The following is a 25,416-nucleotide window of genomic DNA, read 5'->3' on the forward strand; positions in this document are numbered from 1 at the left end:
GAGGAAATACAGAGGTTTCACCACAAGGTGTAAACCATTGATGAGCCTCAAAAACAGGAAGGCCAGATTAGAGTTTGCCAAGAAACATCTAAAAGAGCCTGTACAGTTCTGGAACAACATCTTATGGACAGATGAGACAAAGATCAACTTGTACCAGAATGATGGAAAGAGAAAAGTATGGAGAAGGGAAGGAACTGCTCAAGATCCAAAGCATACCACCTCATCAGTGAAGCATGGTGGTGGTAGTGTAATGGCGTGGGCATGTGTGGCTGCCAGTGGAACTGGATCTCTTATATTTATTGATGACAAGAGCAGCAGAATGAATTCTGAAGTGTTTCGGGCAATATTATCTGCTCATATTCAGACAAATGCTTCAAAACTCATTGGACGGTGCTTCACAATGCAGATGGACAATGACCCGAAGCATACTGCGAAAGAAACCAAAGAGTTTTTAAAGGCAAAGAAGTGGAATGTTCTGCAATGGCCAAGTCAATCACCTGACCTGAATCCAATTGAACATGCATTTCACTTGCTGAAGACAAAACTGAAAGGAAAATGCCCAAAGAACAAGCAGGAACTGAAGACAGCTGCAGCAGAGGCCTGGCAGAGCATCACCAGAGACGAAACCCAGCATCTGGTGATGTCCATGGGTTTGAGACTTCAGGCTGTCATTGACTGCAAAGGATTTGCAACAAAGTATTAAGAAGTGACAATTTGATTTATGATTATGTTAGTTTGTCCAATTACTTTTGGTCCCTTAAAAAGGTGGAAGGCACATAGAAAATGTGTTGTAATTCCTACACCGTTCACCTGATTTGGATGTAAATACCCTCAAATTAAAGATCAGAGTCTGCACTTAAAGCACATCTTGATTGTTTCATTTCAAATCCATTGTGGTGTTGTACAGAGCTGGAATGCTGAAAATTGTGTCAATGTCCAAATATTTATGGACCTGACTGTAGGTGGGCTCAACACATTTTTTCTTTGACTAAGAAGACCTAAATGGAAACACTGCTGTACAAATGTTTTCTCATTTCATCTACACTGTGTTTGGACTCAGAAATCATTAAACAGTTCACAGTCAATATAGGGAATCCACAAGACTCGGACCAATAAGCAGAATCAATAATGACACTGGCATCAATAAAATCTTACCAATTCCCATCCCTAAAACGAGGTCACAAAATAAATACAGGCAAAATCTTAAAAAATCATTTTTACTCTTGGCCTCTCCTGTTCTTCTGCAAAAGGAGGTCTCATAGTGGACACTGTTTATCTAGTTTTTAAAAGAAGAATCAAAGCACTCAAAGCACAAAGTACAAGAACAGCATTCATCTGCGATGGAGCATGCTTGCAGGCTCACAAATTCTCACACACACACACACACACACACACACACACACACTGTACACACAACCCACACATACAGTCAGTAGGCGATTAGTTAATTTCTAACAGGCAATATAGTTTTGAGAATATTTTTCGATCCATCACGAAACTCAAATTACAAATCCATCTGCTACTTCAGCACCACAGACAGCGCCATGGAGTTATCAATACACAGTCCAGTTAGGCTGCTCCATATTTCAGAGTTATGGTCAGGGCCACAGATTGCACAAACCTCTGTCAGTAAGGGATCAGTCACGTTTACATGCACAAAATATTCTGGGTTTTGCCCTTATTTCGAAAAAGACAATATTGATACTTAACTGTTTATATGGCTAATGAAAATAATATTCCACTGATATTCCTGTTTACATGTAGAGGTGAATACTCCCACTCCTCCTACTTAACGTGCCCTAAAATGTCAATTATCATTTCAAAATATGGAAAAGTGGAATGGTGGGAGTCTGGTGCCATTGGCTTCTTTGCCACAAAATAGGAGTTTTTCATAGTTTTCCACAGCTGGCAGACTTGTTGTACCCTATAAACACAGCCTCCCTCTTTCATTCCTTCAAACACCTTCTTGAAAAGGTTGGCGTTGTTGATTATGAAGTTTTTCATAATGTCTAAAAGTAGGTGTGTTTCTCCCTCCAACCAGAGTTGTGGGATTTTCTTTTGGGCATGCATCCAGCCTTGCAAACTGCTGGCTAGCTGGTTTTGTGTACAATGTATCCATGACAACAAACAATGCTGACCGTAAACAGACAAGAGGCTGTGTGTGATCCACCTGTGGTAAAAACCGCAACTGAGACTCATTTTCTGAATGTGCTGTATACATGTCCAATGAATGCTCCTAAAACCTGAACAGCATGTCCCATGTGACTTAGCTGGAAAATGCCACATGTGGAAAAAAGGCCTAATTCGGAGTATCCAAACAGAAAGTGCTGTTTATAAGATCTGTATCCAGGGGACTTTTCAAGGACTACTATTTTTTTTCTTGCCCCACTTGCCTGGTGTTTTTCAAACATATCAGATTCAAACCCTATTCAAACATAATTTCAGCTAGAGGGCATGTCTTGACCCATCAAGCTACCTAAATTCATGTTTATTTGTCATCCATGTGTATCCTGTTTTGGCCATCATTGTCTCATCTTGTTTCAGATCCAAGTTGTCAAGTTTCCCTCCTTTGTGATTACATCCTCTGCTCACCTGTGTGTCATTGTCTACCTTGTCTTAGTTTATTTAAGTCCCTGTCTTCCCCTCCTTTGTTGCCAGATCCTCTCTACCTTTGAGTTAGAGTTGTAGCATTTCCCTAGTGTTCCTTTTGACCACCCTTTTTGTCTGCTGAACTGGATACCTTTGTCTGTGTAACTGAATACACGTGTAGTGACCTGAGCCTGATTAAAAAGCTTGAACTTTTCTCTGAGTCTGTGAGTATGCTTTGTGAGTCCTTCTCTAGTTTGTGCTTGATAGGGCACATACAAAGAGAGAGACAGAACGCGGGAAGACTGTGGAGTAACATACATGATGGTAAACAAAATGTTGTCACACATCCACCCATATCAGAGCTACGTTATGTTGTCAGCTCCAAAAAATAAATCTGCTGTTATGTTACATTATATGGAGGGTTATCCATGGAAAATTATTGTAACAATTTCATTACACAACAAAATTTCATGACTTTACCAAAACTTTTAATGATTTGTACTTATTCCATGACTTTTCCAGGTTTTCCATGACTGTGGGAACCCCGTGTGACAAATTCAGAATACTGTCATCCGGAACAAGAGTGGAATATTAGTGTGCATGTAAACATGGTGAGTCATGCAGACTAGACTAACATAGTCAACTGAACAATCCCCTGTCCCTGCTCTTTCTCTGCTACTACGGGATGGAGAGAAGGGATGGCAGGTTAACAAGGGGCATCCATTTTAATCTTTTTGCTAATACTGGGGATTGCATCCTCCCTCAAATCGCCTACTGTTTAGAGTATATTTCATATTACACACAGATATAACATTGGGCTGTGGCAGGAGGCACATGCAGACATGTAAATGTAAGAAACAGAGAAGTATGAAAGACATGAGAACATTTGACGGCACACTTCACACACAACAAATGACTACAAAAGATTCAGCATGTAGATGTTTGACAACTTTCTGATCAATATTTTCCGACAGCTGCTTAGAGAAATAAACTCCACCACGACTCTTTCATCAGATAACAGCAAACAGATAATGATGTATTATTTTTTCTGCCAAGATGCAAAGCAAAACAGGCAAATCATTACTGTAGCGCTAATCATCTGCCAATGAAAAAACACTGGAGCTTCAACAAGCAATACTGCATTGGATAACCAACAGAAAAAAATGCCTTGTTTTTCCAATGAGCAACACATAAAATGAGCTCTTACAGTGCCTGTCCTTGTTGATTAACATATGAAGGCAGTGTCTGTTAGGCTCTAGTGTTTAGTCTACCTTATATGCCACCTTGGAGGGGCATTTCTTGCCCAGGCCTAGAGGTGGCGACATGTTGGTCAACATCTCATACATGTCAGTGTAATGGATACGACCACTGGGGGCGCCAGGTAACCATGAAGATGGGGGTGAGAAAGAGGGAAAAAGAGAGAGGGGGAGGAAAGACGGGGAGGAAAGAGGGAGAGGATGGGAGAGTGATGATGTTGGAGTGAAGGAGAAATTGAATAACAGTGGAGGAGTTGGGGAGAGTGTTCCCAAGGGATGGAGGAGGTAAAGAGCACAGGAGGGGGTGGAGGGTAAAAGAGAGGAACAAGAATGGAGGAGATACAAGAGAAAGAATTATTTCAAGGCATCACACAGGAGTAGGGAAAAAAGTAGGAGGAAATAAAACAGGTTGTATCTTTCTATGCTGCCATCAGAGCATAGAAATCTCGGGAAGGAGGAAACCTCGAACAAGGTGAGCAAAGAAATGACAGCCTCACTGGATCTGGTGCAAATATCAAATACTTACGTTATATGTGTGTCAGAGAGAACGAAAAACATCTTAAACCATAAACCAGATCCAAAGGTAGAAAGAGACAGGCTTCCCCCAAGTAGTTATACAACTGCTTTAAAAGCATTTTAAGTGCTTTGATAAAATTAAAATTATATATGTTCACTTATAATCCTGAATGAGGGACATCCTGTGCCTTAGTACCCTGAGACTTGAGTATCGTCATTCTTTGACCTCAGTAACACACCCCTAAAGGTCAAGCAGGGCGGTGACAGCTGGTGAAGGGAAGGAAAGGAGGGATAGGAGGAGGTCAGGAAGGATCCCACATGAGAGAGGCAGAGGGGGGTTTGTTGACATGGGGGAACCAAACCTTGCAAGCCACCCTGTGTGGGCAGTTCTTTCCAAAGCCCAGGGGAGGTGAGATAGTGCGTACAACTTTGTACATCTCCTTATAGTGGATCCTTCCACTAAGAAAGAACATACATGTAAGGTGAGGTCTAAATAAAGGCTCAGTCCTCCGGTCCTCACAGGAGCAGTTTTAGGACATTTAAACAGCATTTAAACAGCAACAGCAACGTTTTTTTAAAAATATGCATTGAGCACATGTATAAATATTGTACATTAGCATCATGGTTATTAGTCTCTCAAAGGAGCTGTATGCGACATTTGGAGCATATCTATGATTCAGAGTTTGGGCCGGGATTGCCTGCACACGGCTCTCAAACAGCGCTAACAGCGCTAACAACAGCAACAGTACTGTCAGACCTAACAGTGTTAACGAGGGGGGAACTTGAGGTAGGGTGTCGCAACGATGTCATTTCGCCACAGTGGGTCAGGATGGTGTTTGAAGTAGTAACTGTTGTATGAGTGCAGTGCAGAGCAGTAGTGATTAGCTTGTCACCACAGGGACTCACAGGCACTGACGCAGTGGCCCCAACTGGTGGGTTGTGGTCCAAAAGTGGGCCACAGGTCCATTCTGAATGGAACACAATCTTTCCATAGTGAATAGCTGTTTGCTGCTTAATTAATGCTCTGAATGTCCCATACAGTTCCTTAAAAGAATACATTTATATAGGCAGGTGAAGTTGGTTAGGCATGCTTATCAGTAGCTGTTGTCATAAATCTTGGATGCAGCTTGTTCAGATGCTGCTAAATGTGCTAGACATACACTCTAAAATAACATTTCTACTTATCACATGAGACACAATTTCAACCGCATTAGATGTGGACAAAGGGGAGTTTATATTCTACAGCATGACTTTGTAACACATCATTTAAAGGGGACCTATTACACTCATTTTACAGGTTAACACTTGTGTTTTGGGTTTCTACTCGAACATGTTAACATGCTTTAATAGTTAAAAAACACTTCATTTTCCACATACTGTCTGTGCTCAAACACCTTTACACATCGTTTTAGTGCTGTCTTTTTAAGCCCCTCTCCTGAAAAAGCCCAGTCTGCTCTGACATACCTTTTTCACAGCAGACATTTTGGAACTGAGCCATTGTTAATGTTATCAATGTCACCTGTGCTTTACCTGTGACAAGTCATAATGTCTGCTGTGAAAAAGGTCAATTGGTCAGCATTTCCGGGTTTTCCATATATCTGAGTCTCAGTACCATCGTTGCAGCCGGGGAACAAATGTAATGGAGTAGAACTGCACTTTCTACTCTGAAAAATTACCAATAAAAGCTTCCAAACAAAAACTCTGGAAGTAATCAACATCAGCAACCAATATTACATGTTTCCCTGATGTTAGCATGTAGCTACATGTAGGAGCGTAGGCTATGTAAACACTTGTAGTAGTGTGCCTGGAGTAGATGACCAAAGAAATCTGATGTCTGCTTGTCTTTTAAGTAGAAAAAAACATTGGTAACATAGTATTTAGAACAGTCTGAAGCCTCATTATTTGAAACTTTGGTCAGTTTTAACATGAACATCCGACATTGCAACGTTATGCATATATGAATGGAAATAAAGAAAAGTATAATACATCCCCTTTGTCTTTACTGAAAACTTTAGCATTTGTATGTGCACAGCTGCACTTTTGCTGAAACGTTGGTGTAGCATTAAGATAGAGAGACACTGACCAGGCAGCTCGGTCATATTCCCCCCAGATCCGGACAAACTCATCCAGATGGTGAGGACCCAAGATGGACGAGTCTCTCGTTAGATACTCAAAGTTATCCATGATCACAGCCACAAACAGGTTCAGCATCTGGACAGAAGATGAACAGCAGAAGAAAGGAGAAATATGAAGATGGAAGGTTCTAGAGGGGGAAACATCAGCTTAGTGCTTAAAATATAAAGCTGCTCAAAAACAACACGAGACAGGGAGTTTCTAACACCAGGTTACAACATCAAAAGAGGTATTGTTGCAGTTTAGAGGAGTCATTCACTCTCCAGTTTCCCCGTCTCACCAGGAAGGAGCTGAAGAAGATGAACGAGACAAAGTAGAAATAGGCAAAGTCAGAGCCACAGCCCCCCTCCTGGTCGGACGGCGTCGCTGCTGGGGGAAGCGAGGGGTCCGTCTCACACTTCTGTCCCCCCAGACACGACAACATGATCTCCTGCCATGACTCCCCTGTGGCACTCCTGAACACACACACGCATTACACAACACCATAAGGAGGAGGGGTCGGTCAGGACTTGAGTGGTCCAGCTCACAGTTTATTCACAGTTATGTCTGCCATCATCTGGAAGGTGTAATCAAAGCATTGAGACTCGCACCACTTCAGAGACAGCTTTTAGGTGCTCCAAATGTGAGACCTTGTTACGTAGTCTAAAAGGCATTTACAGATCATTCTGTATGCAACAGTGCTGAACTTTTAATGGATTTAAATGTTAATGTGAATGTTTAATGCAGCTGGTTTTTATTGTAATTTTTCCGCATGTGTTATGTATCAAGTTATTCTGCCATGCGTAGCGTCACAGGTTTCAAAAAGCACGAGCCAAGAAGATACAACACTTACCACGTTTAAATGTACTTATTTTTTCTCAAAGGCTTATGACAACAAACGTAAACTTTAGCTTGGAGAAATAAACACAAAATCAACACTCAGCACTTTGGTCCACAAATTGTGTAGTTTGAATCACTGCTGGGTCTCAATTTAACAGAGACACAAAGTTGATAACTACTCTGGAGTACTGAAGCGAGGCCACTGGTCTTGGCACAGTGTTGACTTCATCATGGAATAACTCCCACTATTGTGTTTAGGGCTGTTGCGATAATTATACTATTGCAATACTGCACTACTGACAAGTCAACTACAGGGTGTGGCAAGCAACTGCCACACCCTGTATGTTCACATTTTTTATTTTTTATATATAAAAAAAAAAAAATTCTAATAATCACGATATTTCAGGGGATTTTTGCGATAATTATATTCTTTACGAAAATAAATGACAAATATGACAGTTTGCCTTCAAATATTCAGTAACAACTAAACAAAAATGATTTCTTTAGTTTGTAAACAACAACAGTAACTCAGAGTGATATTCAGATTCTGTATACAATATTATTAGGTCAACAAAATAAAATCTACCACAAATTACACATTTAAACAGCTCCCAAATACAAAAAAATGTACCCTGGGATCTATATATATATAAATCAACAGGTGATTTCCTTCTTTTAGCAAAATCCTGAATGATTGAGTTGTTTTCTTTCCACCTGGACCTTTATGCTCTGCCATTTCTCCTCTAATCATCACACTGTAACCTGTGACAGCCTGTTATGATACAATAACTACTGCACAAGTTACATATATGTAGCTTTTTGTTGAGCTGTGAGCGTCATGTAGGTTTACATTTCCAAAGGTTTATGACAAAATCACTTGACTACACCGACTCTCATGTGCGCACGGTGAAAAAAGAAGAGAGAGAGACATTGTGCTGCTGCCAGAGGAGCCAGCCCGCTGAATGAGTTCCCTCTGGAGGGAGGGTAACTCCTGTTTTGTTTTCTTTCTTCTTGTTTTAGCTGAAAAAAACGCTGAGCCCTATATTGTGCCTCATTGCCCTCCTGTATTCTGCATTAAACAATACACTTTTACTGAATTTGGTTTGAAACTGTGTTGTCTTTTTAATTTAAAAGCAATATACCCAATTGTAGCCTAACAACAAAGCTTCTTTACAAAGCACTAAAATCAGGATATATCAAGTAAATTGCAAAAACAACAAAAACATGGCGACAATACTGCTTATCGTGCTGTTGAGCCACCTGTAATCACACAGGGGATATTCTTTCACTGTAACAGCCCTGGTTGTGTTTACACTGATCTGAAACAAATGACACAAAGTCCAAAGCTACCTGAAGAACAGGACTGACGATCTCAATGTGTCCTACCTGAACAGCAGCATCAGAGCACCAGAGAAGGTCTTGAAGTTGTTGTGCTGCGTAATGTGAGTCTCCTCATTCAGCTTAATGTTCCCAAACACCTGATTCACACAGATATATACACAACCAGAAAATGTAAAATGTGTAGAGCATGAAAACACTGTCACTGTAAAGGATTTTATTTAACTATGATACAAATATACTTATGGTGCTGTGGGACGCTGGATAAAAATGGTAAACACCATCTCCACAGACCTACAAAGACTGATAGTGCACGTGTCTTTCTAACCTGCATGCCAATGATGGCGTAGATGAAGAAGAGCATGGCGATGAGCAGGCAGACGTAGGGCAAGGCCTTGAAGGACTGGACGAAGGTCCACAGTAGAATCCGGATGGTGTAGCCTTGTCTGAGCAGTTTGATCAGACGAGCTGCTCGGAACAGCTTCAAAAAACTCATGTTGAACGTATCAACAAACTGGCATAAAGACACAGGGGAGGAGGGGGACCGTTGTTTACTGGCGGTGTTGTGGGATGTCAGCTTGTCATACACATGAATACATTATTGATGTTCACAGAAATACTTCAAACTGAGGAAAACTGTGCAGAGAAAAAGAGAGTCAGAAAGGTAACTCCCTCTTTCAGTCAAAGAGTCTAAATACTTGAAGCTGGGGAAGGAAGTTAACTGGAAAAAACCCAACAACAAACCAAAACAAAACACCAGAATCTGAAAGTCCACCCTCCTCCTGCAGCTCTCTGTCTAACCCTCTCTGTCACCAGACAAGCATAGGCATATGTTCAGCAAGAGTCATTCATTTCAGTCATCCCTATCATGATCCTATCATGATCCCAATCATATAGAATTACCGTCCTGTTTTCTTCGTAAACTTGTGGATCTGCAAAGCCCTCTGAGATGACACACTGTGACTTAAGACTCTAGCTAGCTATTTAAACATGAACTTGAATTAGCCGCTGCCGTGAGCCTTCGGCTAGGGTTACCAGAAGGCTCAGCTTTTTGAAACATATTCTCTCCATCTCTGAAATGCTTCCAAGATATTGATGTGTTTTCATTTGTTTATTGTCAGACTCTCTTTTAGACTCCCTTTATGATAAGTCTGTCTTCTGTTGTTGGGGTTGCTTTGCAGCATAGGAAGTTGTTGCCAGTGCTGGAATAGCAACTTTCTATGCAGGATTTTCTGCCATTTAATCAGGATTTCAACAAAGGGTTCATGCAGACACATCTGCATTTGTAGGACAGCCAATAGGAACCACCTCCCTCTGAAATGATTTGTGATCAGAGTTATTATAGTTTTGTATTTTTCTTTAGTTTTTATTTTAAAAACTAAAATGTTTTGTTATAGTGTAGTTTTTAGTTTAGCTTTAGTTTATTAGTTTCAGAATTAGTTTTAGGTTTTTTATAGAAGTTTAGGTAGGTATAGGTATTACAATACAAACACAAGACTAAAAATAAAGACATTTCTTCTATATTTTCCTTTTATTTTAGTCTGCTTCAGTTATTTATTTATTTATTCTTTAAAGTTCAGTTTTTACTTCAGTTCTAGTTAACTATAATAACCTTGCTTGTGGTTGGCCAGTCTCCCCTCATCGGCTAGATTTTTTAAAGCCTGAAAACAGACCCAAGAGGAGATACACAGGTCTAGTCACTCAGACCACTTGAGTAACAGTATGCTAAAAGGTTATCATGGAAATCTTGCCTGGGGACTCAAGAAAAACCCCTGCCTACCCCAGCTTTAATCATGTTTTTCTTATTACCTGCAAGTCTACCACGATCTCTGTGATGCTTCCCAAAACTGTGATGAAGTCAAAAATGTTCCACGTGTCTCGAAAGTAGTTCTGCAAAAAACAGAAAAGATGCTCTGAGCCATTTCTAAAGAGGATCGTGAATTCACATTGAGGCTGTGCGTTGCTCTTTTCTCTCACCAGAAAGCCGAAGGCCATGATCTTGAGGACACATTCAACAGAGAAGAGAACAGTGAACGCTGTGTTCAGGTGCTTCAGTACGGCCTCGTATGCTGGCGGGGCAGAATAATACTGAAAATAGAAAGGTTGCAGGGGTTAAACTACAAGAAATCTGTGTTATGAGAAGGATAAAAAAGTGGAATATTCCCTAACCATTTCACTGCAACCTCATGATACCATTCTGATATCAGTGTGAACATCAGCGCTGCACCCTGCAGATCTACAGGTTGATGAAAGATTCCTCCAGACCCATAAATAGTGCCTCAGTCTCTGCACCTCTCATCTGTCGCACTATAAAAGGAGTCATTCCTCTAGGGGTGGCAGCCACAGTTAATGAGGTCATGCTAAATAGCAGCCCCTGGACATTATAGATCAATATTTAATACAGGCTGAGTCACCCTGCGTCTGTCTGTCTGTCTGACTGAACAACCAGCACAGACCAAGAAAAGACCAGAGCAGAAAATAAATAGAGGTGAGAGAGGGATGGAAAAAACACTAAAATATCAGCAGATCCAAACGAAAACATCACAGTGTGTTGAGGTGCTACTGTGGGACCTAAAAAAGGACACATCCATGTTTCCAGTAAGGAGTGACACATCTCAGCTTATTTTAAAACCACAGTGTTAACTGTCGCAAGTTCGTGGCAGAATATGTTGCTGAGAAGCAAAACAAGGTGTGTTTTTCTCTGATTAGCAAACAAGGATGTGTGGAAAATGGTACGTCATCTTTAGGAGTGAGAAGACAGACGTAGATGATGGTAGAACCTGTCACACCAGTTTTCATCATCTCATTCTGGTCCTTGTAAAACATAGTGTTGTACAGGTTTTTCTTTCTTTTCTCTCTTCATTATCCTCACCTTCATCATCAGTACAATGGTGTTCAGAGCGATCATGGCCAGGACTGTGTACTCAAAAGAGGGTGACACCACAAAATGCCACAGACGGTACTGGAACGTGTGCCGGTTCTGGGGCATGTAACGGGTCAGGGGTTTAGCACTGATGGCAAAGTCTATGCACGCCCTCTGAAATACAGAGAACAGTAGAAAGAGGAAGGGAAGAAGAATGAAACGGTAGAAACACACAAAACACAGTCTAACTATCCGCCTTGTTTTCAAAGTTCAGTATGCAGTTCAGGGAGAAAGACAGGTGATTGTTGAATCTCATTCCCAGGTCATCAAATACCAACGACCTTGAGTTGGTAGTCAGGTCGAAAAACTAACCCAAAGCTTTGGTACTTGATGACCTGGGGATGATACTCAACAATTAATTTTCTGCCGAATTACATACTGCATCTTCAGTGACAGGATCATTTGTTTTTCCTTTTTTTTCTGTTTGCTTACATGAGGGCTGCAACTAATGATTGTTCTCATAATTAATTAATCTGCCCATTATTTTCTATTTAATCGCTCTGTCAATAAAATGTCAGGAAATAGTAAGTGAGTAATTTCCCAGAGCCTAAAGTGAAGTGTTTTCAAATAGTATGTTTTATCTGACCAACAGTCCAAATATCCAAAGCTTTCAGTTTATTAACATATATAACAAAGGAAAGCATAAAATTCTCACATTCAAGAGGCTTGAAATCTGCAAATGTTTGGCTCTTTGCTTAAAATATTTAATTGATCAACTTATTCAATAATTAAATAATCCAGGGGTAGGCAACCTGTGGCCCCGAAGCCACATGCAGCTCTTTAGCCCCTCTCCAGTGGCTCCTTGTGGCTTTGACAAAAAAAAAAAGAAAATAATGGTTATTTTTAAACATTTTAATTTTCATTCATCATTGTTGTAGGCATAAACTGACTCTAACATTCTCCAGCTGTAAAAATGTGTAGTCTATACACTGAATAAAAAATGTAACACTTTATCAACTAAAAGTATGTCATGCGTATAAAGCCTGGCGTCTTTTCCTCTAAATTTCAAGTATGTTTCAAGTATCTGTTCATTATCTATACCACTTGCCCACCATACCAACATGTCAGTCCACCATCAGCCCTCTTTGCTCCTTGGCCCGGAAGCTGAAACCCTAATGAAAATTCTAAGTTAGCGATTAGCTAGCTATCAAGTATTACGTCAAAAGAGAGGTGCCTAAGGTTAGAGTAAGGATACTGCAAAGGGCTACATCTCGTTACTAATAATGTGAATCACATCTTCATGTATAATGAGTTATGAAGTGGATTACTGATAGTTTGGCCTCATATTTTATACTTCAGGGTTGCGTTATAACAGGGTTCAGATAACCATCATGAAGGTGAGTTTGTCTTTTACAAGCAGTGGGCACAGTTTGTAGGGGCTTCTCATGTAAGCAACAAAGGGAATGCATCTGTAGCTATACATGTCTCCTTAAGTTTGCTGAACCTCAATAGCATAGGCTAGCTGTGGATTCCAAATTTAAAACAGGAAAGTCTCGGTGGACAATAAAGAATTTAATAATGCCAAATAATGCCAAAATAATCACAAATAGCACCCTGCAGAGTAGTCACCTTGTGGTAAAACATATTAATAATTGCTCATTTAAACCTGTTAGCCTAGACTTAATAGTCTGTGTTACCTTCATTATGAGGCTCAAACAAGAGAACTGATGCGCTCAACTCAGATGTCTTTAAAGTATAACAGGTGCTAATCGGAAAAATCACAAAATAGTTGTCAACACTCACTAATAAGAATGTAAAACTTTTGATGATGCAATGCTTATGGCTTAACACAGCCAGTCAGAGTAAATTTGATCTATTCATGCTCCACAGACTAGACAGTAAATCTATACTTTGAATAAAGTAAAGAGACAGAGAAAGGAAGAGATATGGAACATCAAAGTGTGACCAGATTAAGTGAGAAAAAATAAAATGAAAAAAGCTGATTAGACGAGAAAGAAGCTTATGGGTCAATAACCACGAAAAGACACAGAGAAAGCGTTTGTTTGTTCACCTCATTCTTTTCCAGGCTGCACTCCTCCATCATCTTATCCCCCTGTTCCTGGAAAGTGATGATGATGAGGGCCACAAAGATGTTGACAAAGAAGAAAGGGAAGACGACAAAGTAGATGACGTAGAAGATAGACATCTCCATCCTGTTGCCGTGGCTCGGACCTCTGTCTTCCTCTGTCACATCCACTGAGTGCTGCAGAACCCTGGAAGAGCAGAGACACGTTGCTGACCAAAGCTAATGCTAATGCTATTATGAGAACTTCCACTGTTTAGCAGGACAGAAACAGCAATAATTTTACTATAACATTCACTGAGGATATATCAAAATGCAAAACTGAGAATCTTGCACACTTACTGCTACTTATAGCAGTTATTAGTTTAGGAAGAAACTGTTTTGAATTATTTGCTCAGTGGGGTGGAGATCAAATGCCAATTTGCTATTTGGAAGAGGATATCATTTTAATTTATATCCACAGCGGCAGTCAATTAACAAGGGTTGGAACAGTACAAACCCACAAGCACTGTCAGTGAATTATTGGCGTAACCTTATTGTGAGATAATGAATAGCAAAAATCTTTTCTAAGTTAATCACATCTATTATATTTCCTTCATCAAAGGTCAGATTTGACCATTACCAAAGAACAAGCCACATGTTAAAAGGTTATAATGCTCATAAAAGCTAATGAGCCCTCTAAGAATGGAAGATGATATGTGGGAAAGTTCCTGCTGAATTTCCTTAACCAGCATGAGAATTAGTACTCTGCCGCTGATTCCAGGCAAACACTCACTGAGGCCATCCCTCCCCGGTGGAAACAGTGAAGAGAGTGAGCAGAGCCCAGATGACGTTGTCGTAGTGAAAGTCATGTCTCTTCCAGTCTCTTCTCTTCACCTCTTTCTTGTCCTTCCCGTAGTCGATGTAGTAACCCCTGGAGGAGGAGGAGGAGGAGAAGGAGGAGGAGGAGGAGGAGGAGGAGAGCAGGGGCAACAGAAGAAAGGTTGTAACAAGGAAATATCACCACTGCATACAGGGTTAGTAGTATACAGTCAACTTTTTTTAGAACAAAGGTATCAGATTGGTACTCTGTATTGGTTGATACACAAGTTCAGATATCTGAATCAGTATCGGGAAGGAAAAACACAACAGTGCTCATAAAAAGTAGGGATTTAAGAAAGATAAAGGAAAAATAAAGAAAAAAAGCCTTACTGGCAGTCCTTCTCTGTGTCCTTCGAACTGTCTGTGCAGTAGAAAAACTTCCCCTTGAAGAGCTGCACAGCGATGACGGCAAAGATGAACATGAAAAGCTTGTAGACGATCAGGATGTTGAAGACGTTTTTCAGAGACGTCACCACACAGTCAAACACCGCCTGGAAGAGAGAGACACATGAGATGAATAACGTGGTGAGATCAGGGAGTGAACGGGGTCTGTGCAGATACTGCAGCAAAAAACAGGCAGCATTTTCAGGATTTTCCCTGATGTGCATAACTGTTTATTTATTCTGGGGCATTGGTGGCTTAGTGGATAGAGCAGGCGCCCCATGTACAAGGCTGTTGCCGCAGCGGCCTGGGTTCGAGTCCAGCCTGTGGCCCTTTGCTGCATGTCATCCCCTCTCTCTCTCTCCCCCTTTCATACTTGGCTGTCCTATCCATTAAAAAGGCAAAAAATGCCCAAAAACATATCTTAAAAAAAAAAAAAAAAAAAAATAAAAAAAATTATCTATTCAGTCAAATTTATGGTGTCATCACACGATAATGCAGCTGCTGTGGACAGGGGCAGCAGCAAAACATATTTTATCCACCTTCAAAAAGTCCCACCTCAAAAATCAATCTGTACACTCAAATAATTTTAATTGTATAGTATATTGAGAATATTTTCACTACTTTATCTTGCTGTCAGACTGTCCTTTCCAACAGGGAACCGAAGCCGTTATATTTATCTATGCTCTCTTTGAAACCACCAAACTCCATTAACAAAAACAGTAATTTTACCTTGCAGAACACAGGAGCTACTAGTCTACAACTACCTCAATAAGTTAGTTTGTTTGTGTTATTGTGTCACTTTGGTTTTTTTAAAGGGTTAGTCAGATTCACTAGAGTCACACAATAACACAAACTAACCAATCGAAGCAGCGGTAGACCAGGTGCTCCCGTATTCTGTGAGATTATAAAGTAGTGTTTTTGTAAAAGGAGTCTGGTGGCTTTGAAGACAGCATAGATGGATACAACAGCTTCAGTTCCCCAGCAAGGTAAAGCTATGAAAATATACTCAATATAGCATATAAAACTTGTCTAACTGGAGATCCATGTTTGCCCCTCACACCCTATGGTCCTCTCCTGCCTTGGATGGTACCTCATAAGACCCCACTATAGAAAATCTGAACTATCCGTTTAATGTTGCAGTTTCACACCAGTACTCAAAAACAGCAAGTGTGAGTTTTACTGGCATGAACTGAAACCAGTGGCTGCCTGGAAGGTGCGAAATGAATGTAAAGCAGAGGTCTTTAACTTTTTTCAGGCCAAGGATCCCTTAGCTCAAAGAGAGATGGAGCAGGGACCCCATTCTACAGTATATATACTGAATAAAACTGAGTCGCACTCAAGATAATTCTCTAAATATTTTTGAGTCTTCTCTCATAGCAGTTGTAGCGTGGCTTGGTGTGTTTGCCTCACCCTCAGCACTTTTTTTTTTTAAAGATATTTTTTGGGGCATTTTGGCCTTTAATTGATAGGACAGACAAGCATGAAAGGGGGAGAGAGAGAGGCAATGACATGCAGCAAAGGGCCACAGGCTGGAGTCAAACCCGGGCCGCTGCGGCAACAGCCTTGTACATGGGGCGCCTGCTCTACCACTAAGCCACTGACGCCCCCACCCTTAGCACTTCTGTGGTTTTTGAGGTGGACGGTACATCATATGCTTGAAAAGTAACAAGACAATCCATTGTGACTCACGAGAATGTCCTTACACTTGTAATAAATTATACAGCTAACTGATAAATATGTTTCAATAGTACATAAATGTTAGCTAACTAGTCCATCTTGTCATTGCGTATAAGTGCTGACACTGATTTCGCACTAGCCAGCTCACATCATAGTACAAGGATTCATGGGTTCTATAAATTAAATGGTTTTTTTTTTCATCCTGATCAGATGCCCGAACCCCCTCAACTGACCCCTTTCGATGCGAAGGAGCAGCGGCTCTACTCCGAGCTAAAAATGTGATCAAGAACTGTATGTTTAAAGGTATGAAATGGCCCTTTGGGTAAAATGAATGTTCTTTACTGCCTCTCCCTGTGATTATAACGCGATGTGTCTATCTGTCACTCACTGCTCTGTGTGAATGGTATTAGTAACAATCCTAAAATGAGTACCTGTTAGCACACTCAGATGGTCCTCCAGCTGCCTCTTACACTGCCTAATTCCCTGCCTCCCCTCTCTTATTGTCTGTTCCTTCTTTATTCTTTTTTCTTCATTCTCTATTCTCTTCCTGTCTGCAGTTCACCACCTCAGTTTCCATTTTCTATTACTCCTTCTCCCACTGAGGAGTGTATTTGGTGCTTTAAAGTTTTTCAGGAGCCTGCCACCTGTGTATGCGCAAGCTTTTATGCTTTGTTTTCTCCCTGCAGACAGACTACGTGTGAGGTTTGACAACAAGTCTTCATGCCCTGATGCTCACAGTTTGTCACTTCATTGCTTATCCCCTCATCTCTCTACTCACTCTGCGTCTGCTCTCAGGTCTGCAACCAAGATATCAAAGACAAAGCAATTCTGACCTTGAGTTTAGGAAGTCTCTTGATGGTCTTAAGCGGTCTGAGGACACGCAGCACTCTCAGAGATTTGATGGTCTTAATGTCCCGCCCTTTGTTGTTTCTGTGCAGAAAGACAAACAGTGTGAGCATCACATCATTGCAGAATAGTAAATATAAAATTTTTAGACACTTCTTTGTTTGTTTTTCCCACCTTATTTGTCCGTTGTTATGTTATGTTTAATCTGACATATTCTACACTCTGAAATTTGCATACTTAAATACAGTATTTGTTCTAAAAGAGGAGGACTATTTTGATTTTTACCCCAAAACATTGCTGATGGTCAATCCCAAAGAGGCATCACCCATAGATGGAGAAAAACAGGAAAGAGGGACAAGTATATCAACAGTTATAATGTTATAAACAACATGGAGAGGATGACTGCATGAAGTGCAACATTTACAGCAGATAAAGCTCATTAACATCTGATTTAAAGACGCTTTGATGTTTAGACGTATGACTAGTGCATGTGATTAATTAGATGTATATAAATAATGTGACTGACGAGAGGGCGAAGGCCACCAGCGCTCCCACCACGACGATGAAGTCGAGGATGTTCCACAGGTCTCTGAAGTAGGAGCCATCGTGGAGGATCAGACCCTGGTCAATCATCTGAAGACAAAACAAGAGTGTTAAGAAAAAATGTCCTTCTCCAGGATAATTTGGATTCAACTACGAATTCACATCTTCTTATGCATTTCGAGTTTCAGTGTCAAGCTCCTGAACAAGTTAAATTAAATGAGCATTGGGCCTGACAAAGCTGTTTGTTGCTCCGAGGGTAACATGAATCAGTGGTTCCCAACGTGAGGATAGGAACCCCTACAAGGAGTCGTGAGATGATTAACAGCAGAGGAAAGTAGAAAGAACTGTTAACCACTGCTGCTGCACAACAACAGGCTCTTTTATCAGACAACCCTTGAATCTTTAAATAATTTTTAGATTCCCAAGGAGGACAAATTAACTGGTAATTTGCAAAAAAAGGGGCAAATAAAACATTATATTCTATTACACTTTCTGTCCAAAAAAATCTGGTGTACACATACAGCCCTGGCTCTGTAAATGGGAAACAAAGTGGCTTGGACCAAGGCTGTTCTCCTGCACTATTTGTATGTACTGTATATCTACGAAAAGTAATGCACCAAAATTTGTACATAACCCACATAATTGGGATGACTGTAATCACATGACCAGTGCACTGACAGGTTAAAAAGGGAAAGAAGTAATACAAAGAGTTATTTTAAGGAGGCAAGTTGGGGTGCTGGGTGGGTCAAACAAACACAAGACTTTCCCCCAGAAGAAAGGCAATCATGTCTTGAGTAAAACCAAGTGAACTTTGAGTTATTTTAAAGTATGCCATCACTACATGTCTTTTCCCAAACCTAGCCTACATAACTTGACTTACCTACCTACGTAACTTTATGTTAACTATGTTAGATGACGACACCATTAGTGGGGCACTATTTTGTTAGACATCATAAAAACTGTGTAACACAACACTAGTGAGTGGGATGGTAATACATAGCTTCTGAGGAAGCAGTGATGGGAGGGGTGTATTAATTTGGGTGCTGAGTTCAAATATAAAAAATCTGTCTTCAGAATCACAGAATTAATCTTTAAACTGGTCACAACCAATAAACATATACAACTGGAGATGAGGGGTCGCAAGTAAACACTGCTTTTTTGAAGGGCTCATGAGCCAAAATGATTTGAAACTGTGCGTCAAATGACACGGTTGAACTCTGGTTGAAAAAGTTATACATGTATATTCCACCACCACCATTTCTTGCAATCAATCACAACACAGTGACATGTCATTATCACACCATCTTCACATAGTAACTCACCTTTATAATCATTTCAAATGTGAAGACTCCGGTGAACACATAATCAAAATACCTCAGAACCTGGAATAAGTGTGAGACAGAAAGACCATCAAAGAGAAGGCTCAGAAGGTCAGATGAATTTAGGATGTAACAAACATAAATAATTAAAAAGGTTTCAGCTGGTTACATTGACTTCTAGACATTCAGGACTATTTGATTTCAGAGTCTCATCTTGTGGTTTGGTATGAAACAGTCCCCTCAAATGATGATTAGCCTAATTCCTCCCATAAACAACCAGCCTCAGTTTGTCTCACACTGTAATTTCCTCACTCATCAACAATTTAACTGCCCCCCATCAAGTCTCATTAGCGGCCTTTTGCAAAACAACTGAAGGAAATCTTTTTCTTTAAGGCACTTCTGCTGCTTAGTGCAGATGAAGCTATGAGACCCAGGGTACAGATAAACAATGATTGAAATTGTATTTCAGAGTGGTTCAGGAGAATGTAGAAACGGAAGAGATATACTGGCTCCTGATGTTACAGCTGTCCCTGTGTCAGACAGATGATAAACACATGAACGTGAACACACAAACCTTATTCCAGTTAGAGGAAGTGGCTACAGGGTCCTCAGCAGCCAGCGCTATACTGCTAGCAGCTATGACCAGCAGGATGGACATTTCAAAGTACCTGAGGTTCACCACGTAGTGACATGCTCGACGCACCCTGAGGGAGAGCAGATGGCAGAGTGGAGATGTGATGCAGAGGTCAGGGTCTATATCTACTAAGAGTCAGACTGTGCAGGCTTAAAGGGACAGTTCAACCCCAAATCAAAAACATATGTTTTTCCTTTCACCTGGAGTGCTATTTATCAGTCTAGATTGTTTTGGTGTGAGTTGCAGCGTGTTGGAGTAATTGGCTGTAGAGATGTCTGCCTTCTCTCCAATATAATGGAACTAGGTGGCACTTGGCTTGTGGTGCTAAAAGCGCCAAAAAATACACTTTAAATACTCAGCAGCAATGTCTTGTCGTGATCTGGTTACTCAAGATAATCCACAGACCTCGCTCAGAGCAGTCATGTAGGAACTATTTTCTTTCCACAGAACTACATCTGCCAGCCGTTTCACTGCACAGAAGAACTACTACTCATGGTCAAGAGGCTCGGGCTTGTGACAGTGCGATACGTAAACATTAATGGCCTCCTCCTAAAATGAGCTGTGAAGCTCAGTGCTGCAAGGCAAGGGTGGGTAGTAATGCATCACAACCAACACACACGAGTAAAAACAAAATTTTAATCAAACAAGTACATTTTTTATGTGTCTTTTTATAACTATACTTCTATTCTTTACTTGAGTGTATTTTTGAGCCACTAATCCACTTTTTAATTCACTACATTTCTCATTTATACCTTTATTACAAAGAGTCTGTTCTAAATGAGAGGATTTAGTGTGGGGGACAGAGCGCAGAGGGAGCACCTCAACTGTAGCTGCCTTGAAGAAAAACAAGCACCATGTCTCTTGACCACGATGCAATGATGAATTTTTCATGAATAATGTTAATCTTTGATGTAATGATGAAGAAGAGAGGAGTAGAGAGGAAATGGAGAGACAGTGGGAGATTGTTCATATCTCAAATGTATAGGCTTTCCTTATTTGTTTGTTTTATTATCAAAAGTTTGTTTATCAACCAGACCTGTCTTATTATCATTATTATTATTTTATTTTATTTTTTTGTGCTGGCCAACACATCCTAAAAATATTAAAATGGAAATTAACTTATACTAAAATTAATTTCTAAACCTTTTAAAAAAAAAAAAAAAAAAACTTTTACTTGAACAGGTTTTTGAAACAGTAATTTTCACTTTTACTTGAGTATAGATTTTCAGTACTCTACCCACCTCTTACCAGGCTAGGTGGGCTGGCAGTAGATGTACCACAGAGCTAGCTAATGTTACAGCTTAGTAAAGGAAGATGCCATTGGTGTTTACATCTCTCACTGTCATGAGCCCAAGCGTCTTGACCATGAGTAGATGCAAGCTTCTTTCTGCTCGGTGATACAGGTGGCAGGTGTAGTTTGGTAGAAAGAAAATAGTTCCAACATAAAACTGCTCACAACAAGCTCTGTGGATCATCTTGAGTAACCAGGTCATGATTTCTGGAAAAAGACATTGCTGTTTTTCACATGTATTTTTTTGGCACGCTGAGCACCACAAGCCAAGTGCCATCTAGTTCCGTTATACTGGAGAGAAGGCAGACATCTCTACGGCCCAGTCCCAGTAATGCCAATTTTTTCCGAGGTCATGCAATGTTTGTCATCATTTCTCAGTTTTATTGAGTCCATCCTGGCGGCAGCAACTTACGGGTTGTCAGGTTTGAAAATGAACATGCTGTCTGGAGTCACAGTGTTGACAGGCTTTGTCTCATCTGCCTCCTCCTTCTCTGACTTGCAGGTTTCAGGGTCCTTACTGTTGACTGGGGAAGGTCAGGAGAAGAAGATGAATAGGTGTGAGGAGGAGGAGTAGGGTAGAATGAGAAGATGGTAGAGTGGAGGAGGCCTCACACAGCCACGTTAAAACTTGTAAATTTAGTTTACAAAAAGGGATTTTGATGTGGAAAACATCCACTGAGCCTATACCAAGCTCAGCAGCAGTAAGCCAAATCAGTGAGCTATGGGGACTAGCTTAGACAATAACATGACTCACCGCTTCTAAAAATGCCTGAACTGTGGAGGCAACGATTTAGCTTAGGTGTAATAGATATAAAATGAAGCATGACTCTGCATGGCCTATTTCTCATCTCAAATACCTGTGATCGTGGAGAGCTCTAGAGATGACTGCACGTTGGGCACCTCGATGATCACACTGGAGCTGAGCTGAGACTTGTCCTGCTCCTGCTCTGTCTCCTTCTCTTCTTTGTTGCTCTCTGGGATGACAGGAGGTGACGGCTCTGATTGCTGAGGAGGTTGTTCTTGCTTCTGAGGACACTGGTCGTCACTGTGGCTCTGGTTGTCTGGTGGGTCAGCGTCTCCTCCTTCACTCCTGTCACCCTGTCTGAAAATACAAAGACAAAGCTGTTACTGGACACACAGGAGGACAGTGATACACTTACAATATGGTCAGTGCTGTCAGGAGGTGAATCGATAGCCGACTATAAACCACAATGTCCCCAGTTACATCAGGTCGGTTGCATGTCGTTTCTCATCTTTGTTTTTTCATTTCTGTAATTTCTCTACTGTTGACTACCTAATTAAGGTGTAAATAATAAAAACATGCAGCCGTGAATCATTCTTCAGTAAATAAATGTCGTTACATTTGAATGTGTTTTAGCAGCCTCTCGTCATTTTGGGTAAACTTGTTATGTTACTCCCTGCGTTCCCCTAAACAAGGTCATAATATATATTCACAGCACAGATGAATCTATTTGTGCAGAGTGCTGATACACAGTCCTGTGCTTAGATCTACTGAGTACATAAAAACAATGTCTGTGTTTTGTTACATAACATCTACAGGTCACTGAAAATCTCTGGCATTAAAAATCTAAATGTGACATCCTGGGATGAATCTCTTCTAACTTTGACTTTATCTGTTTCTTGAATTTGAAACATACTGCCAAACAAATACAACCAAACACATTGAATAAGCAGCTGTTTCACCTGCTCTCATCAGGTTTGGACACCTCTTCCTCCTTTGTCGTCCCTGCCTCCTTGTCCTCCACTTTCCCTGGATTTCTCCTCCTCTCTCTGCTGACTGAGCGACTTGACAAGTGGCTTCCCTTCCCAGGTGACGACCCCTGACTTCTGGAACCGCTCTGATGGTCGCAGTGATGCAGGGCCCTCCTGCCTCTGATTCCACCATGACCTCCTATCTCAGGAGTCAGTGTGTCAAGGTTATCTGGTGGTCTGAACTTCTTTACTGCCCTGTGCTGACGCTCGCCATTCAATCTGGGGCTGCGGCGCTCACTGACGGAGTTTTGACTCCGATTAATGCCCAGTTTTCCTTTTTCAGTGATGGGGTCTGACTCAGGAGGCTCTGGTATGGCCACAGATACAGAAGCATCAGGAAGGGGCTCGTTTGTAGGATCCAATGGCTCTGGCACCAGCACTGATGGTGGTTCAGGTATGACACCACAGAGGGCGGCGTTAAGAGACATATCCATAGACATGGAAGAGCCTAAGCCCTGTTTTTTGACTGGGGAGGCTAAGGGGTCGGTCAGGTGCTTCAAACTCCCGGTATGCGTGTGCTCCATGGCCTTGCGATGCAGTGACAGGGGACGTCCTTGGTGGGTCTGGGATGAAGCAGGGGGCCCGTCCTTCTCCTCGCTGGGGTTGCTGAACAGGATCTCTCGGCTGGACATCTGGCGGTGTCTCCGCAGCTGGCTGGTCCTCTGCTCCCACACTGACATGGTCATCCTTTTTCTTCTCTCTCTCCTGGACATGAAAGAGTTAGAGGGGTTGAGAGGTGGGGGTGGGCGGCCCTCCCTGATGCTGCCCAGGGGCTCCTCCAGGGAGCAGGAGTAGGTTGGCCGGCTGCGGTGGATGGCTCTTTTCCTGTACAGGTAGGGCCGCCTCCTCCGGCTTCCCCTGAGAAGAGAAAGAAAAGACAGAATGTCAGTATATAGAAGCAAATTTTATTATATGCAGCCCCACATTTAAAGCTCGGGTAGGCAGTTTCATATTGGCATCTTTAGGCACAAATCCCATAATAAACTTTGAGCATATTGTCACTGAAGTGGACTGAGAGAAAACTAGACCTCTGCACCTCCTCTTGACTCGGTGGCAGACTTTAGCCAACCACAGGTCATTTAAAAGAGAGCGTGTTCATACTGGCTGTTCTACCAATGCAGATGCATGTGCACGTCCCTTCGGTGACAGCCTGATTCAATGGCAGAGAATCCTGCTGAGAAAGTTGCTATTCCAGCATTGGCAACAACTGGCAATATTGCAAAGCAACCAAAAAAAAGAGAGTCTAAGAGAGTTTGACAATAAATGAAACAAAGTGTGTCACTATTCGCGAAGTGTTTCAGAGATGGACAGAAAATGTTGCTAATAGTTCAGCCTTCTGCTAACCAGAGCCAAATGCTCACAGCTGCAGAATAAAGGTTACATTTATGGAGCTAATTTTAGCTAAGGCCTAGAATCACAGCATGTCCTCTGCCTCACACCCCGCTGCTACAGACCACCTTGCTACAGGAGAGTTGGCAGCCAACTTTGAATCCAGCCAGTGCAACCCCAGCTCCGGGGGACCAGAAAGCCCTAGCTCCCTGCCGGAGCAGCTAACAGGTTAGACCCGGCGCTGCTGCTGGCCACCCAGTGCTAGGAGGGTTTGTGTTGGCCGAATGAGAGCCGCCACGGCCATTGACTGGCTGCTGCTAGATTTCCTTCCAAAAAAGTAGTCCGCAGTGGTGGGGAGCGAGGCAAAAGGACAGTGGGTTACTAACATTAGCTTGCTAATTTTTTGTCTTATTTATGGGCTGATAAAGGAGGATCTGAGTAAATGAGCTGTGTGCAACTCTACATGGCAACAATATTAAATAAATCAATGTATGGGAAACACTGGGTTACTACTGAAGCACCTGCATCTACCTGTGTTCTTCTGGAGGAAGGGGTTTTGGACAGAGAGCAGAGAGCTGCAGGAGGAGGCTATATTTTCAAATTCTGCAGTGTTTTCTTTTTTGCCTTTTCCAGATACTGCCTACCCCAGCTTTAAAGTTCAGAGGGGTTAAATGAAGGTCATTGTCTCTCACTTTAATTTTTTAATCTTGTATTGTTATTTGAAATCATTTTTCTTTTGCATGCTGAGTTTTCACCAAAATTTGAGTTTCTGAATCTGCTTTGATGGACTTAAGATTCTTTCTAGGTTCCCTTTTTGTTTAATAAAATGTAAATTAGCAATCAAGACGTTTGAGCCAAAAAAATGAATATCACAGTACATGTACTAACAAGAGGTTTGGTCTAATGTTTGAGTCGTTTCTCAACAACAAAGAGTTATTTCATGTCAACATGTAGCATTGTACTGAATCAATGAAGATGTTAGGTGATAAATTAACCAAGCCAGAGGTTGTTGTGTGACTGTAATAACAAAAAATGCAGAATGAAACCAGTGGAATAGATATAAAAAAGGTGGAGTAAAATAAGGTTGGAGAGTTTGGAGGTACAGGACAGAGCATGAGACAGAAAACCACACAGGATGAGACTGGGACATTTACCCACGTAA

General features: G+C 41.3%; 1 protein-coding gene across 5 annotated transcripts in view; it reads right to left on the bottom strand.

The window, feature by feature from the left end:
- The window catches only part of cacna1ea (calcium channel, voltage-dependent, R type, alpha 1E subunit a), a 149,733-nt gene that overhangs the window by 11,224 nt on the left and 113,093 nt on the right, over positions 1-25,416 (bottom strand). For 2 of the 5 annotated variants that reach the window (XM_078168763.1, XM_078168762.1), the window contains 18 exons: positions 22,857-23,630; positions 22,010-22,254; positions 21,565-21,676; positions 19,802-19,931; positions 19,231-19,290; positions 17,892-17,998; positions 17,353-17,449; positions 14,789-14,949; positions 14,373-14,510; positions 13,586-13,787; positions 11,524-11,688; positions 10,629-10,739; positions 10,461-10,541; positions 8,980-9,165; positions 8,700-8,791; positions 6,775-6,949; positions 6,445-6,572; positions 3,861-3,957 (listed from right to left, as the gene is read on the bottom strand). In XM_078168763.1, coding sequence (XP_078024889.1) covers positions 3,861-3,957; positions 6,445-6,572; positions 6,775-6,949; positions 8,700-8,791; positions 8,980-9,165; positions 10,461-10,541; positions 10,629-10,739; positions 11,524-11,688; positions 13,586-13,787; positions 14,373-14,510; positions 14,789-14,949; positions 17,353-17,449; positions 17,892-17,998; positions 19,231-19,290; positions 19,802-19,931; positions 21,565-21,676; positions 22,010-22,254; positions 22,857-23,630 — 3,061 coding nt within the window. Of the gene's footprint in view, positions 1-3,860; positions 3,958-4,723; positions 4,821-6,444; positions 6,573-6,774; positions 6,950-8,699; positions 8,792-8,979; positions 9,166-10,460; positions 10,542-10,628; positions 10,740-11,523; positions 11,689-13,585; positions 13,788-14,372; positions 14,511-14,788; positions 14,950-17,352; positions 17,450-17,891; positions 17,999-19,230; positions 19,291-19,801; positions 19,932-21,564; positions 21,677-22,009; positions 22,255-22,856; positions 23,784-25,416 lie in introns of all 5 variants that reach the window. The other 3 variants (XM_033621374.2, XM_033621369.2, XM_033621368.2) reach the window with 2 other exon arrangements.

The sequence above is a fragment of the Epinephelus lanceolatus genome, chromosome 6, assembly GCF_041903045.1.
Source record: "Epinephelus lanceolatus isolate andai-2023 chromosome 6, ASM4190304v1, whole genome shotgun sequence".
In the NCBI taxonomy this organism is placed as follows: domain Eukaryota; kingdom Metazoa; phylum Chordata; class Actinopteri; order Perciformes; family Serranidae; genus Epinephelus; species Epinephelus lanceolatus.